General features: G+C 33.5%; 1 protein-coding gene across 1 annotated transcript; it reads right to left on the bottom strand.

The window, feature by feature from the left end:
• Window positions 1-288: 288 nt before the first annotated feature.
• LOC107788184 (protein LIKE COV 2-like) lies at window positions 289-6482 on the bottom strand. Its single transcript, XM_016609858.2, has 7 exons — window positions 6304-6482; window positions 4820-4872; window positions 4467-4576; window positions 4117-4284; window positions 3264-3361; window positions 1647-1773; window positions 289-728 (listed from the first exon to the last, which is right to left on the bottom strand). The coding sequence occupies exons 1-7, from the start codon at window positions 6406-6408 to the stop codon at window positions 625-627; spliced, it is 765 nt and encodes a 254-aa protein (XP_016465344.1). The 5' UTR covers window positions 6409-6482; the 3' UTR covers window positions 289-624.
• Window positions 6483-11997: the final 5515 nt, after the last annotated feature.

The following is an 11997-nucleotide window of genomic DNA, read 5'->3' as shown; positions in this document are numbered from 1 at the left end:
ATAGGTACTCATCATCTAAATATCTAACAGCCATGTAAAGAGCGAATTCACGATATTCTAAGGCAATATTTCCTCCTTCCTGCAACTGAGATTTATAAGGACCTTTTGAGTCTCGGCCTCCTTTTGCAATAAAAATGTCTGTCTTGTGCCGGAATATGAAGATTCTTGATCAAGGGAAATACAAAAATCTTTCTTTGGATGAAACATCTCTTACAATTTATAATTTCAGAAAAAAGGGGGAAGAAAATCCTCCCCTTGATCTAACATAAAAAAAACCCACACTGAAACTGAAAAATAAACACCGATTGCCTCTTTATAATACAAACACAAGAACTCATAAGTTACAAGACTGTACAGACCACGGTGAAATGTTAATTAGAGTAAACCAGCTACAGCCAAACAATGCCTCCCTACCTATTTGTTTCCGACAAACAGAACTCCTCCTACTAATCCTAAAGAATAAACACACAACAAAGTCACCAATGTTGCTAATTGCTCCAGTTCAGATCTGCTGAACCATCAAATGAACATAGAAGACCAACAGTATACATATGCGACTTCCCTAAAAAAATGAGATTATGGTAGCTTAGCGCAAACCAGAAGCAAATGAGATGATGATTCTGTTTACTTTAACATTCTGTTTAGAGGGATCCGGTCGGTCTGTCGTGTGATCCTTTCTATAGGAGAAATCACCTGCGGCATTGACATTCCCACAGAAACAATGATCTCTGCAAACCAAGGAAAAAGAGCATATTACAATGCAGGATTCTGTCAAGTTCAATAAAGAAAGAAAAAGAGAACTTCGCCTTGACTCAAGGAAAAAACAAAATTGTAGTAAATACATAGATGTATGCTATAAATGAAGATTAATTCATCTTTTTTTGCCAACAGGGATATTGCTGGATTAGAACCACACCAACAAAATGTTAACCAAGCTTGCATTCTTATATGGATAGTTATTTCTGGTGTACTGTTGTCACATCATTCGTGTGGTGAATGGATTGGTTTGGAGAATCTAAACACAATGAGAAGAACTTCAGCCAAGGTAACTCTTGCTATACGACCTGTAAAGAAAATGAAACTTAGGCCTAACTCAACCTCCAAAAGCTCATGGGGTGAAGATTGTCCACGACCATACAAGGAGACGACCTCATTCCCTCAACCTATATGGAACACTTAGCCGGGCAGAATGTTATCTGCAAGACAAGGCATCATTGACTGTATCCTTCTGTATCTCAATTAAAAACCCCTCTTTATACTCCAAACAGATAATTTTACCTCAAAAGATCGTGACCAACACATTTCAGTAAAGTAAATTGAAATGGAGAGCAATACTAGTTATTTAGACACAGTGTTTTCTATGTCCGACAAGGCTACCCAAGGAAAAAAATAGAGACGAGGCTTGACTGGACATGATTGGTCAATTTGATTGATAAAATACAAAAATAGAGGGTGGTAAGATGCTGCTCAAAATGACCAAACATCTCCATTGACAACAAAGATAGAAATGATGATACTGAAGCCAAGTACAGAGCATATCTGAACTGAAAAAATGTAAATATTCATGATAACTCACTTGAAAAAAGTGAAAGATGAATTAATTAATTAATTAATTGCATGGCAGAGAAGTAGGATTAGACACACACCTATGCCTTCTCGCACAGACAAATTTGGCCTGATGATATCATTTGAATTAACCAGAAATACATCTCCTATATACAAATGATTTGTAGGGACAAAAATGCTGCACAACTCTTCATCCCCATCATCTCTCTGCAACAAATCAATAGCTAAGAACATCCTTTAATGATCAGACTAACAAGAATAGCAGGGACACTCGCAGGAAGTAAATATTAAAGATTACAGAAACGAGAGTAAGGCAGAGTATCTCCAAGATCAGTCCAAATTTAGTCTGCTTTGCTTTCTTTCTCCCGCAGAGATATGGAATGCTGGGGAGGGAGTGGAAGAGTAGAAATTATAGTCAAAATTATCTAAATTCAACATATATGATATATATGCATCTATAACATGTATCTTACAGGGCAAAAAAATGCACTTGAAATCACTTGGACAACGGCATTCATAAGAATCTCTAGCTTAAGGTCCAAACTTTTTGTCCCTTGTAAGAAAAGGTTCAAACTTTTAGTCACCCCATGGCAATTGAAATCAAATCAATGGGATAAGGGCTTCATCCTTGTAGCTCTTAGATGTAATAAACTCCACTATGTGGTACAAGGGGAGGAAATACAACGGGGAATGGACCTAATTAAAATACTTCCTCTCGACAGTATTTATCATACCACTAATGTTGTTTGGCACGTCCAGAAATGAATTAAATGACATATACTTCCTCTTTCTTTGTCAAACTTGAAGGGGTTGATAAAGATATATAAGCAGCCCCTCCCCTTCTTGTCTGTCTTTGAATTCATAAACATATGACGGAAAGATCGATACCCAGCTCCTATCCTTCATCTTTTCATACCAATTCAACATAATGAGCCGTAACAGCCATAATGTTGCATGGATATCCAATCAACCAACTATTATCAAATAACTTCAAGTCGAAATGTAATTTTATTATAAGGTATACATCTTGTTCCCCTTTTGTAGTGTAAACATTTAAATTGACAAAGTTGAACAATCAAATTCAGATTAGGCTAACAGCATTTGAACTTTGAAGAACAAGAATAAATTCTTTTATTAGAAAAATATGGAAGAGTATATAAAGCTATAATATGAGCGTATGTAACACTTAGCAAAAGAATAGAACAAAAAGGGAAATGAAACAATAAGAAAAGAGAGACTAGAGAAGAAGCTACACATGCAATACCACAAGTCTGCCCTGAACCACAGACCACCTTGCGATATTGTATTAACCACCCCATAAATCACTCAGCCAATTTCCCTCCCCAGACCAAAACATAGAACGCGCAGGACCCACAATTTCCCTCCAAATTGCCATCTCTATATATATAGTTTATGATATTACTTATATTAACTCTATATATAACATATCAGGTATTTACTTCTACTACAAGTATTTTTTGATAAGGTAATTCTCCTACATTCCAAGCTCCAACAGGTTTTAGGCATAATCTGAGGTTGAAAAAGCATCAGAAATGGATATGGAAGCTAAAAAGGGAAGTTTTTGTGCAACAGAGGACAAAAACAATAGGTTGAGACTATTAAGTAAAAAAAGGATACATTTAGGATAGTATGATGGAAGTTATTTTGGTCTATATAGGATATTATGATGGAACTACCTGGAGAACAACTGAAGATGTTATGAAACCAATCGCATATTCACCAATTCGGGGATGACGAATTATAGCAACTTCCTTGAATGCATTAGTATTCTGGTCTGTATTAAAAACAAGCCAAAGAAATCAAATAAGTCCTACAAACCCAGCACAATACAGACAGATAAGAACCACAGTGATTGAGCAGAATTTCATCTTCACTTAACACATGTATAACCGGACATGGGTATGACAAGAACTTTGACACCCATCAAATCAAGCTGCATAAATTGTTGGGAAATAAAGCCTCAACGCATCAAAAGTCCAAATAAAAACAATGAGCAATATGTCCACACGAACAGGCTTAGTGATTTGGTTCTGATGTGTTTCCATTGTAATGCATTAAACAATAGTGTGTCCTAATGTGCTTTCATTGCTATAGCAAACATCAACATAAAATGGAACAATGAACAGCCATGTGCTTCAGATATAATATGCTTCAATCATTACTAGTTGAAGTAGATCACTTGGACCAGTTGATTGAAACAAGATACTATTCCATATATACTTTTAATCTATGTCTTGGCCCTAAAAAGTAAATCCAGTTAAATTGAATCTCAGCTGGTCCATAGATATACTATCTGCAGAGAATCATTTCCCCAATTTTCAGCTAATATGGAAAAAAGTCAATGAAACAGGAAACACTACCATTCTTTCGTATACGCATTTTGTCCAAGGGAAGCATTATATCATGGTGATTGAAAAGGGATTTCCAAGATATTTTATCAAAGCTAAATCTGCAGTCGACATAGCTATATCTCATTAAATACCTCTTCATTAGGAAATTAAAAGTTCGCAACCAAATAGTAATTATTACCTGGTGAAATAGCAGAACTAATTTGCTTGGATGCAGAGTATATATGCTTAACAAAGGGCATTCTCTTTATAAACCATTCCCCTATCCAAAAAACTGTTGAACCCAGCCATGATGAAGCAAAAATACCGACAAAGAATATGAAGGTTATCGATGTCACAAATCCAAGGCCTGTAAGTACAAGAAAAGCACTTATAAATTTACCAGCCACACAGGCTATTATTGAAGACACAGCTTGGATGTTGTTAATAATTTACCAGATATATCACTACTACCAACATGATCAATGCATCAATATAACTACAGCAAGTGAACAACGGAAACAAAATCCTGCAATGCCAAAAGTGACGTACCAAATATGTCAATACCAAGTCTTTCATATATGGGGCTGAAGAAACCATCAACAAATTGAATAAACCACCAAGTGATGAAAAATGTAACAGCCACGGGGAAGAGGACCACGCTGTGAATTGGCAATATCCACCAAAAATTAGTACACAGATAAAGGAAGTAGGCACTAAGGTAGTAGAGATACTCATAGAAAGAAAGGGCGGGGGATGATGCGTGGTACTTCTCGACCCTGTCTCCAAGGGACAGGCCACTGAGAAAGCAGGAGTGTCCCACAAGCCAGTAAAAGTACATTTTCCTTTCCTGAGTAGTTGAGAAGGCAAAAAGCAAAGTGTTGGAATTTTGATAAGCTCCTTACCATCCAGTCATGAACTTCTTTGACACCCAACTTTGAAGAACAGCATAGCAAGCCTGATCAAATAAATGCCAGAATTAGTCCAGTCCATATGAAGATTAGGAAATTGAGTTTTTGTATAGCGAAAGAAAATAGAAAGGAACAAACATGGTATTTGTTTACAAAACCTCGGATGTTAGTGAATTAATATTTAAAGGTACATTGGAGTTCAAGCAAGAACTGTTACTTCTAGAATTCTACATCACATTTCTTCAACACTTTTTTGTGATGCCAAACCAACTTCCTTGCTTTACATTCTCTCATTAATCACTTGCCAGAAGTGTTTTTTATTTTTAAAAAAACTCAGTAATTGTGTGCAATGTAGTCGTCAAACCAGTTAGTTCAACTCTCCCTTGTTAGAAAAAGAACAACTTTGGAGATCTATGAAATAATTGCAGAATATAATACTAATGATTTTGTTGAGTTAGCTCTATCTAACTAGTTCTCTTTTCTTTGATAAGAAATTAGTTGATTAGAGTACCAAAGAATTTTTTTAATAAGAGTAACTTTTCTTGATGACCAGCAAAAAGAAAATGCCGGGGAAAGTTACAACCAAAAAGTGAGGCCATTACAAGTTGTGTTAGTGATCTAAGGAAATCAATAATGGCAGCACTATCATTTGATTTGAGTACCAAAATTTTTAGAGTCGAAAAATTGTTATCTTTGAATTTCCAAGCAAAGATAACAACCAATAACAACCAACTATGCCACAATCCCAAATCAACCCGAGTTAGCTATATGAATCCTCAATATCCATCTTTCTCTAGTCAGGTCCATTTCATTCCAATACTAAATAATGTACCTTTTTACAGCAAACTAAGAGTTCTCTAGTCTCACACTTATCTCTACACGGAAAACCAGTTAGATTCCAACTAGTTGGTATTGCTTACATCGATCATTTGCTTTGCTTCCATTGTACGCCGTTCTTAGCTAAATTTGCTTGATTCCATAAGATTTTAAACTTTCCTCAATGTTATTTTAGGTCTACCTCATCCACCAGGACTGGACTTCTGATATTTCCCCAAATTTAGAAAGACTGCTACATGCTCATAAAAATAGCCCAATAATTAGTAACCAAACTAGATCTAAACTCTCACCATTGATATATCCATAGCTTAGCTTTTAAAATGCATAATTTAATTCTCACTATTTCAATTTTCAGCTTAAAATCGTATAAAAATTGCTTCTTTTGCCACTGCCTCTAAGTTAGAGAAGTTCTGTCTAACACACTGGACACCCAGCCACTCAAAGTTCAGAAACATAACAAGAGAAAATGCTAATGTTAGTTTGATCTGGTAATCTAAAAACTAGAATAAATAACATGTTATAACTGGTGAAATTATAGTGTGAAAATTCTTTGAACAGGTCAGTTTATAAGTAAATTACTTTTTTTTGTTGTGGCAGGGGGAGGGGTGGTTAACCCCCCCGGGGGTGGGGCGTAAACGAACCTTGCGAGTGGAGGAATTGGGGGAAGAAGGAGGGGATTTGACGGGATCTTCGGGATCTTCTTGGAGCGGCGAACTCGACGTTGACTCTTTCTTGTCTTCCGCCATTTTCAGACTAAGGAGAGATTTTTCTGAAATTATTGGGGTTTTGTTGGAAATTGATTGGTTTTACTGTGTGGTGTCGGACGATACAAAAAGAACTAGTACTTTCATAACTTAATTTCACTCGGCAAGGAAAATTTTGAAACTTGTGACGTTAAAAGTTAAAAATTTTATGGGGTCACGATATTTGTGTGATTTATAAAAAAAATTTATTAAGGATAAAAATAAGTAAAATGAATAGTTTAAAATTTGAACTATTTTTAAATTTATAAATATATTATTTATTTTGAAATAGACTAAAATAAAAAGTATGTCGTCTCATTTGAAACGGAGGGAGTAAAATTTTATGAAAATCACCATATTATGATGAAATGATGTGAATATAGTTTTCTTAATACAACTTTGCTTTCAAAAGTTTCTTGTTATTCACCTTATTTTTCCAATTTGAAGTGCCTCCAAAAAAAAGGCAAAATTCTTCAACGAAAATGAAGATTGTTAATATTATTTTTTTGGTAATTAGTCAAATTTTATTTACCGGGGAAAAAAATATGTACAAACAATTCAAAATACCTAAAGCTGGACAGCCCTAATTTTAGCGCAACTATCTCATTAACGACTTAACCTCCCCCCTCCCATTTTACAACATGCTTCGAAGCAAACCTAAGAGTAATAGTTCATAGCTATAGTAGTGTTCCATTGTCCTCTACCATGTATATGTTGTACTATTGTTTACCGAGACCTACAACACTTCTTTATTTGCCCAAAAAGGTTCTTTGGTTCCTCTTTTGCCACAGATAATAGATGCACCCACCCATCACCATCCTAAATATACCAGCTTTGACACTTTTTCCTTTAGCATAATTGATTATTGATTGCTCAATTAACTTCTTAACTCCATCCCATACATAATATGTTGATGCCTTGCCAATTTAGCAGTTTTGTTAATAATTCTCTAGAGAACTTGTAACTGAAGAAAAAATGTTCTATGGATTCATTTTCAGTGTTGCATAGGGAACACTCTAAGTTTGTTACTACACCCCACCTAAGCAACATGTCCTTCTTATATATTCTTCCAAGAGCTACCAGTTGCGGGATAAATGTCCATTTGTTACATCCATGAATGTTGCACACTAATCTTCTCCAACTAACCTTGTGGAAGTCACCTCATAACTAAAACTACTTTTGTCAATCTGTAGGTTGAACTTAATATAATGCAAAACTTTGAATCTCCAATATTGAAATTTTAAGTTAGTCATATCTGATATGAATAAGTATAGATTATTTTTTATTATGGGATAGGATTAAGTCTAAAATTATTGTTTCTTATATGCTTTTTATTATTTAATTTATTTTGCCATTTATGTCATTCACAGGCTAATACACTGTACGAATCCCCAGTTACACCCATTATTTTCGATTCAAATTATAAGTATGTTTGTGATAAAAATTTAAGAAAACACATAAATATACCTCTATATTCTCTAATTATGTAAGTTAATAGAGCAAATAATTATTACACTTATCAATACGATTTAATTGACTGTAAAATAACCATTTTGTTCAGGTGCCAATACACAACAGCAAAATTTGTTTTAATTTTGGGGATGGGGGCACAACACAAATGGCCTTTTTTAGGCCATACGGCTGGCACTCTTTGTTGGGATTTTGGCATCATGTGACAACGTATTCACATAATTAGTATAAAAAAGCCCGTGTTATAGATATTGGCACCGGGTAGCCAATAAATGTAGAGAGATTGACAAAGTTAGCCGCTCGATAAAAACTATAAATAACCGCTAGCCCACAATTGCACATTAAAACTTGTAGCCAAAAAATAAATAAATTATGTTAACCAGCATTCATTTTTCCCGTTTTTACTATTTACAAGAGGTTAAATTCTCATAATACTTTTTTTTGTCTATAAATCCTCATAATACTCACTTATATTTCCAGAATGGTAACTACTAACTATGTCTGGATGAAAATGGAGATACGATAAATTTAACTACTTCAAATTAAATCTATCAAGTCAACTGTCATAGAAACAATCTTAACATCTTTTCTCTTTTTTTTTCCTTTTGAAAAGGATTCTGATCCAGAATCTATTCCAGTATTTATTAATCTATTATATTATGTCAGTCTTGTCTTGTTGAAAATAGTTAATAAACAGTACATTAACAATGACATCTATTATATTATGTCAATCTTGTCTTCTTTCTTGGAAACAAATCATTCACCCAAAAAAATATAATAAAAATCAATAATACAAACTCTCGGCACTTCTTTTCAGGCCAAAACTCCAAACCTTTCTTTATTCCACCACTTCCATTCTTATTTTATACAAAATTTCATCTTGCCTTACAAAATTCTCCTGGTTCAATTTATATATTTTTTTCGCAGATTCTATAATCTTCACAACTCAATTCTTCTGTTTAATTCACATTGTTTCTGCTTATTCACAACAACAATCAGAATGGATGGTGATACTGTATAATCCAGTGTATACTGACTAAGTATATTGTATAATAAGTGTATATTTAATGTAAACTCACTGAATATATACTTCTTATACATTATATAATAAGTATACATAAATGATACACTTTTTATACAATAATTTTACATGATACACTTTTTGAATTGTAGAAGTTTTATGATTGTTCTTTCTCAGATAACTATGCATAACGTTGAAATATATACTAAATAGACTATCATTATACAATTTATATACAATAGACTGTCACTATACAAAATATATACAACATAGACTGTCATTATACAAAATATATACAATAGACTATCACTATACAAATATATACAAAATAGACTGTCACTATACAAAATATATACAAAATAGACTGTCACTATACAATTTATATACAATAGACTGTCACTATATAATTTATATATAATAGATTGTCATTATACAAAATATATACAAAATAGACTGTCACTATACAAAAATTATACAAAATAGACTGTTAATATACAATTTATATACAATAGACTGTCACTATACAAATTATATACAAAATAAACTGTCATTATACAAAAAAAATATACTAAATAAACTGTCACTATACAAAATATATACAAAGTAGACTTTCACTATGCAAAAGATATACTAAATAGACTATCACTATACAAAATATATACAAAATAGACTGTCACTACATGAAAAATATACAAAATAGATATTTCGGGCTATTTGATGTAATATGTTTGGGACGAAGGGACATTTTGTGTCAATAAGGAAAAACATGGGCTATTAAAATTTTTTGGGGCTATAGAAGGTCATTTACCCATAAATGTATATCACAATAATAATGTGTATATCACCATATATATCACAACTTTATTTTCCTTCTTTATGTATATCAAAGTGTATATTAAAATTTTATTTTTCTTCTTTGTATATATAAAATATGAAATTATAAATATTTGTTTCAAATTTATTGTTGTCTCTTTATTAGTGTATATCACAACAAAAATAATTATATTTTTGTATATCACAGTGTATAACACATCAAATAATATGTATATCACAAGCTTATTTCCTTCTTTGTGTATATTAATATATATCAAAGATTTTTTATTTTATTTTCTTTGTATATCTCAGTGTATAACACATAATTTCTTGCGGATATACATAAATATATATGCTAGATATACATTGATCTCAGTTCACTTCGTGAAGAACTGGGATTGGTAATGATTCTCTACTTAAGAGTTTTAAGGATATTGCGAAAGAATCATTCTCAAAGACATCATACGAAGTTTTCATTTTTGCATACAACTCGTGGAAAAAGATGAATAATTCTTCAGTTAAAGGGAAGTGGAAAAAATCTGCAAAAGCAAAAAGTGCTTTACAGATCACAAAATCTATTGTGAGTGAACTTTGGGGAGGAAATTGATGAGAATAGTGGAGGAGAAATGATTGATGCGATTTAATCTTCCGGGACTATGTCCACATATGAAATCCCATCTCAGGAAGAACTTATTCAGCGTACTTTTGCTGGTGATATATTGAAGACAACTTTGAGAGAGAAGGGTTACGGAGAGAGAGAATACATAGAGAAGTTGTTGTTTTTTTGGGATTGGCTATATAATGCCAATTGTTTTGGGCTGCTTTGCCAAACGTAATTTAAGGCCAAAAATTTGCCAATTATGATTATGTGTTGTCACCCGATGTAAATTTCTCCTCTTGTTTGCTTCTCTTACTCCTCTACAATATCAATTGGGCTTGATAGGCCCATTGACCTTAATGAATTCACTATCTAGCTCAAGTCTAGGACACTTCTTCCTTGGTGCTATTTGTATATCATGCCCCTTTACAATTTTGAATTTAAGAAAATGATAATTTTAGATCTTTTATGTGTAAAAGACAGATCTCTTACGTATAAAAATAAATTTTCCATATATATATATAAAAAAAAGGAAGAGATATAGTCATAAAACTAAAAATAAATTTGTAAATAGTCAAAAAACCAATTGACCCAGGACACTTGGGGGTGTTACCATCTTGTTTCCTTGCTTACGAGAATTAATCCTAGTATTTTGATTTCTAATATTCCTTTGTACATATTATATAAACGTTTGAAAGGTAAATTTAATTGGAATTGTCTACAATCCTAGATACTGAGAAATGATCAGAGGCTAAATTTCTGGAGAGGAAGTTGGTGTTATTGCTTGCAATACATGCCGAACATTATAACTTATATTAATAAATTCGTTAGGTTAGCATGAGATTACAATTACTTGATCATGAATATGAATATTGTATACGGTCGAAATAGATTTCGGTCTTCCTACGTTCGATCGAGTTCGAATGGCAAGTAACCGGAGTGGAATTTTGGGATGAGTTCCGAAGACAGTACAAACGAGCCTCGAGTCCGAAGGCTGATTGAGGAGTCGGCTCGATACTTTTATCGAGCCCGTGACCAAATCGATCTGCAAGACATTGTTTCGAGGTCGGAAATGCGCTACGCCCACCCCAAAGGTCGAACTCAAGCCAGAACCGAGGGCTCGACCCAATAACGAGTTCGGGCTAGTATCGAGCTCACAGACAAGAGCCGTTACAACCGCACTAAGGGAGAGAATTTTGGCGGAAATCGAGGAAGAGATAATTCATCATGGGTCCTCCACTATATGCTTTAATTTATTATAAATAAAGTAGGATCCCTCTATTATAAGAAGGGGGATCCTTGTAAGCATAGAGACACCAGATAGACTGTAACAAAAGACCATTTCTCATATTGAAAGATATCTCTTTGTGCTTGTTTTACTTTATCTTATTCATTCTTTTTGCTCACTATTCTCATCCTCATAGTCAAGAATACTCATATTTCCATTTCTCTATATGATTTGTATTAAATTATATCGCATATCCTTAGAACCATACACAAATTCAACTCTACCTATTTTTTCGGGTAAACAGTTTGGCACCCACCGCGGGGCTAAGAATAATAGTGGTTATTTGATACGAATCTGAAAAAAATATGCCATTGTGTTTTACAAAAATATCTTGAATTTCGGATTAGCTACGACTAACCATCGATCAAATGGCTTCACCGATCGATAACGGGGCCGGTCTTT

This window comes from Nicotiana tabacum, chromosome 12, assembly GCF_000715075.1.
Source record: "Nicotiana tabacum cultivar K326 chromosome 12, ASM71507v2, whole genome shotgun sequence".
Classification (NCBI taxonomy): domain Eukaryota; kingdom Viridiplantae; phylum Streptophyta; class Magnoliopsida; order Solanales; family Solanaceae; genus Nicotiana; species Nicotiana tabacum.
The sequence above is the reverse complement of the archived record's forward strand: the minus strand, read 5'-3'. Positions and strand labels throughout refer to the sequence as shown.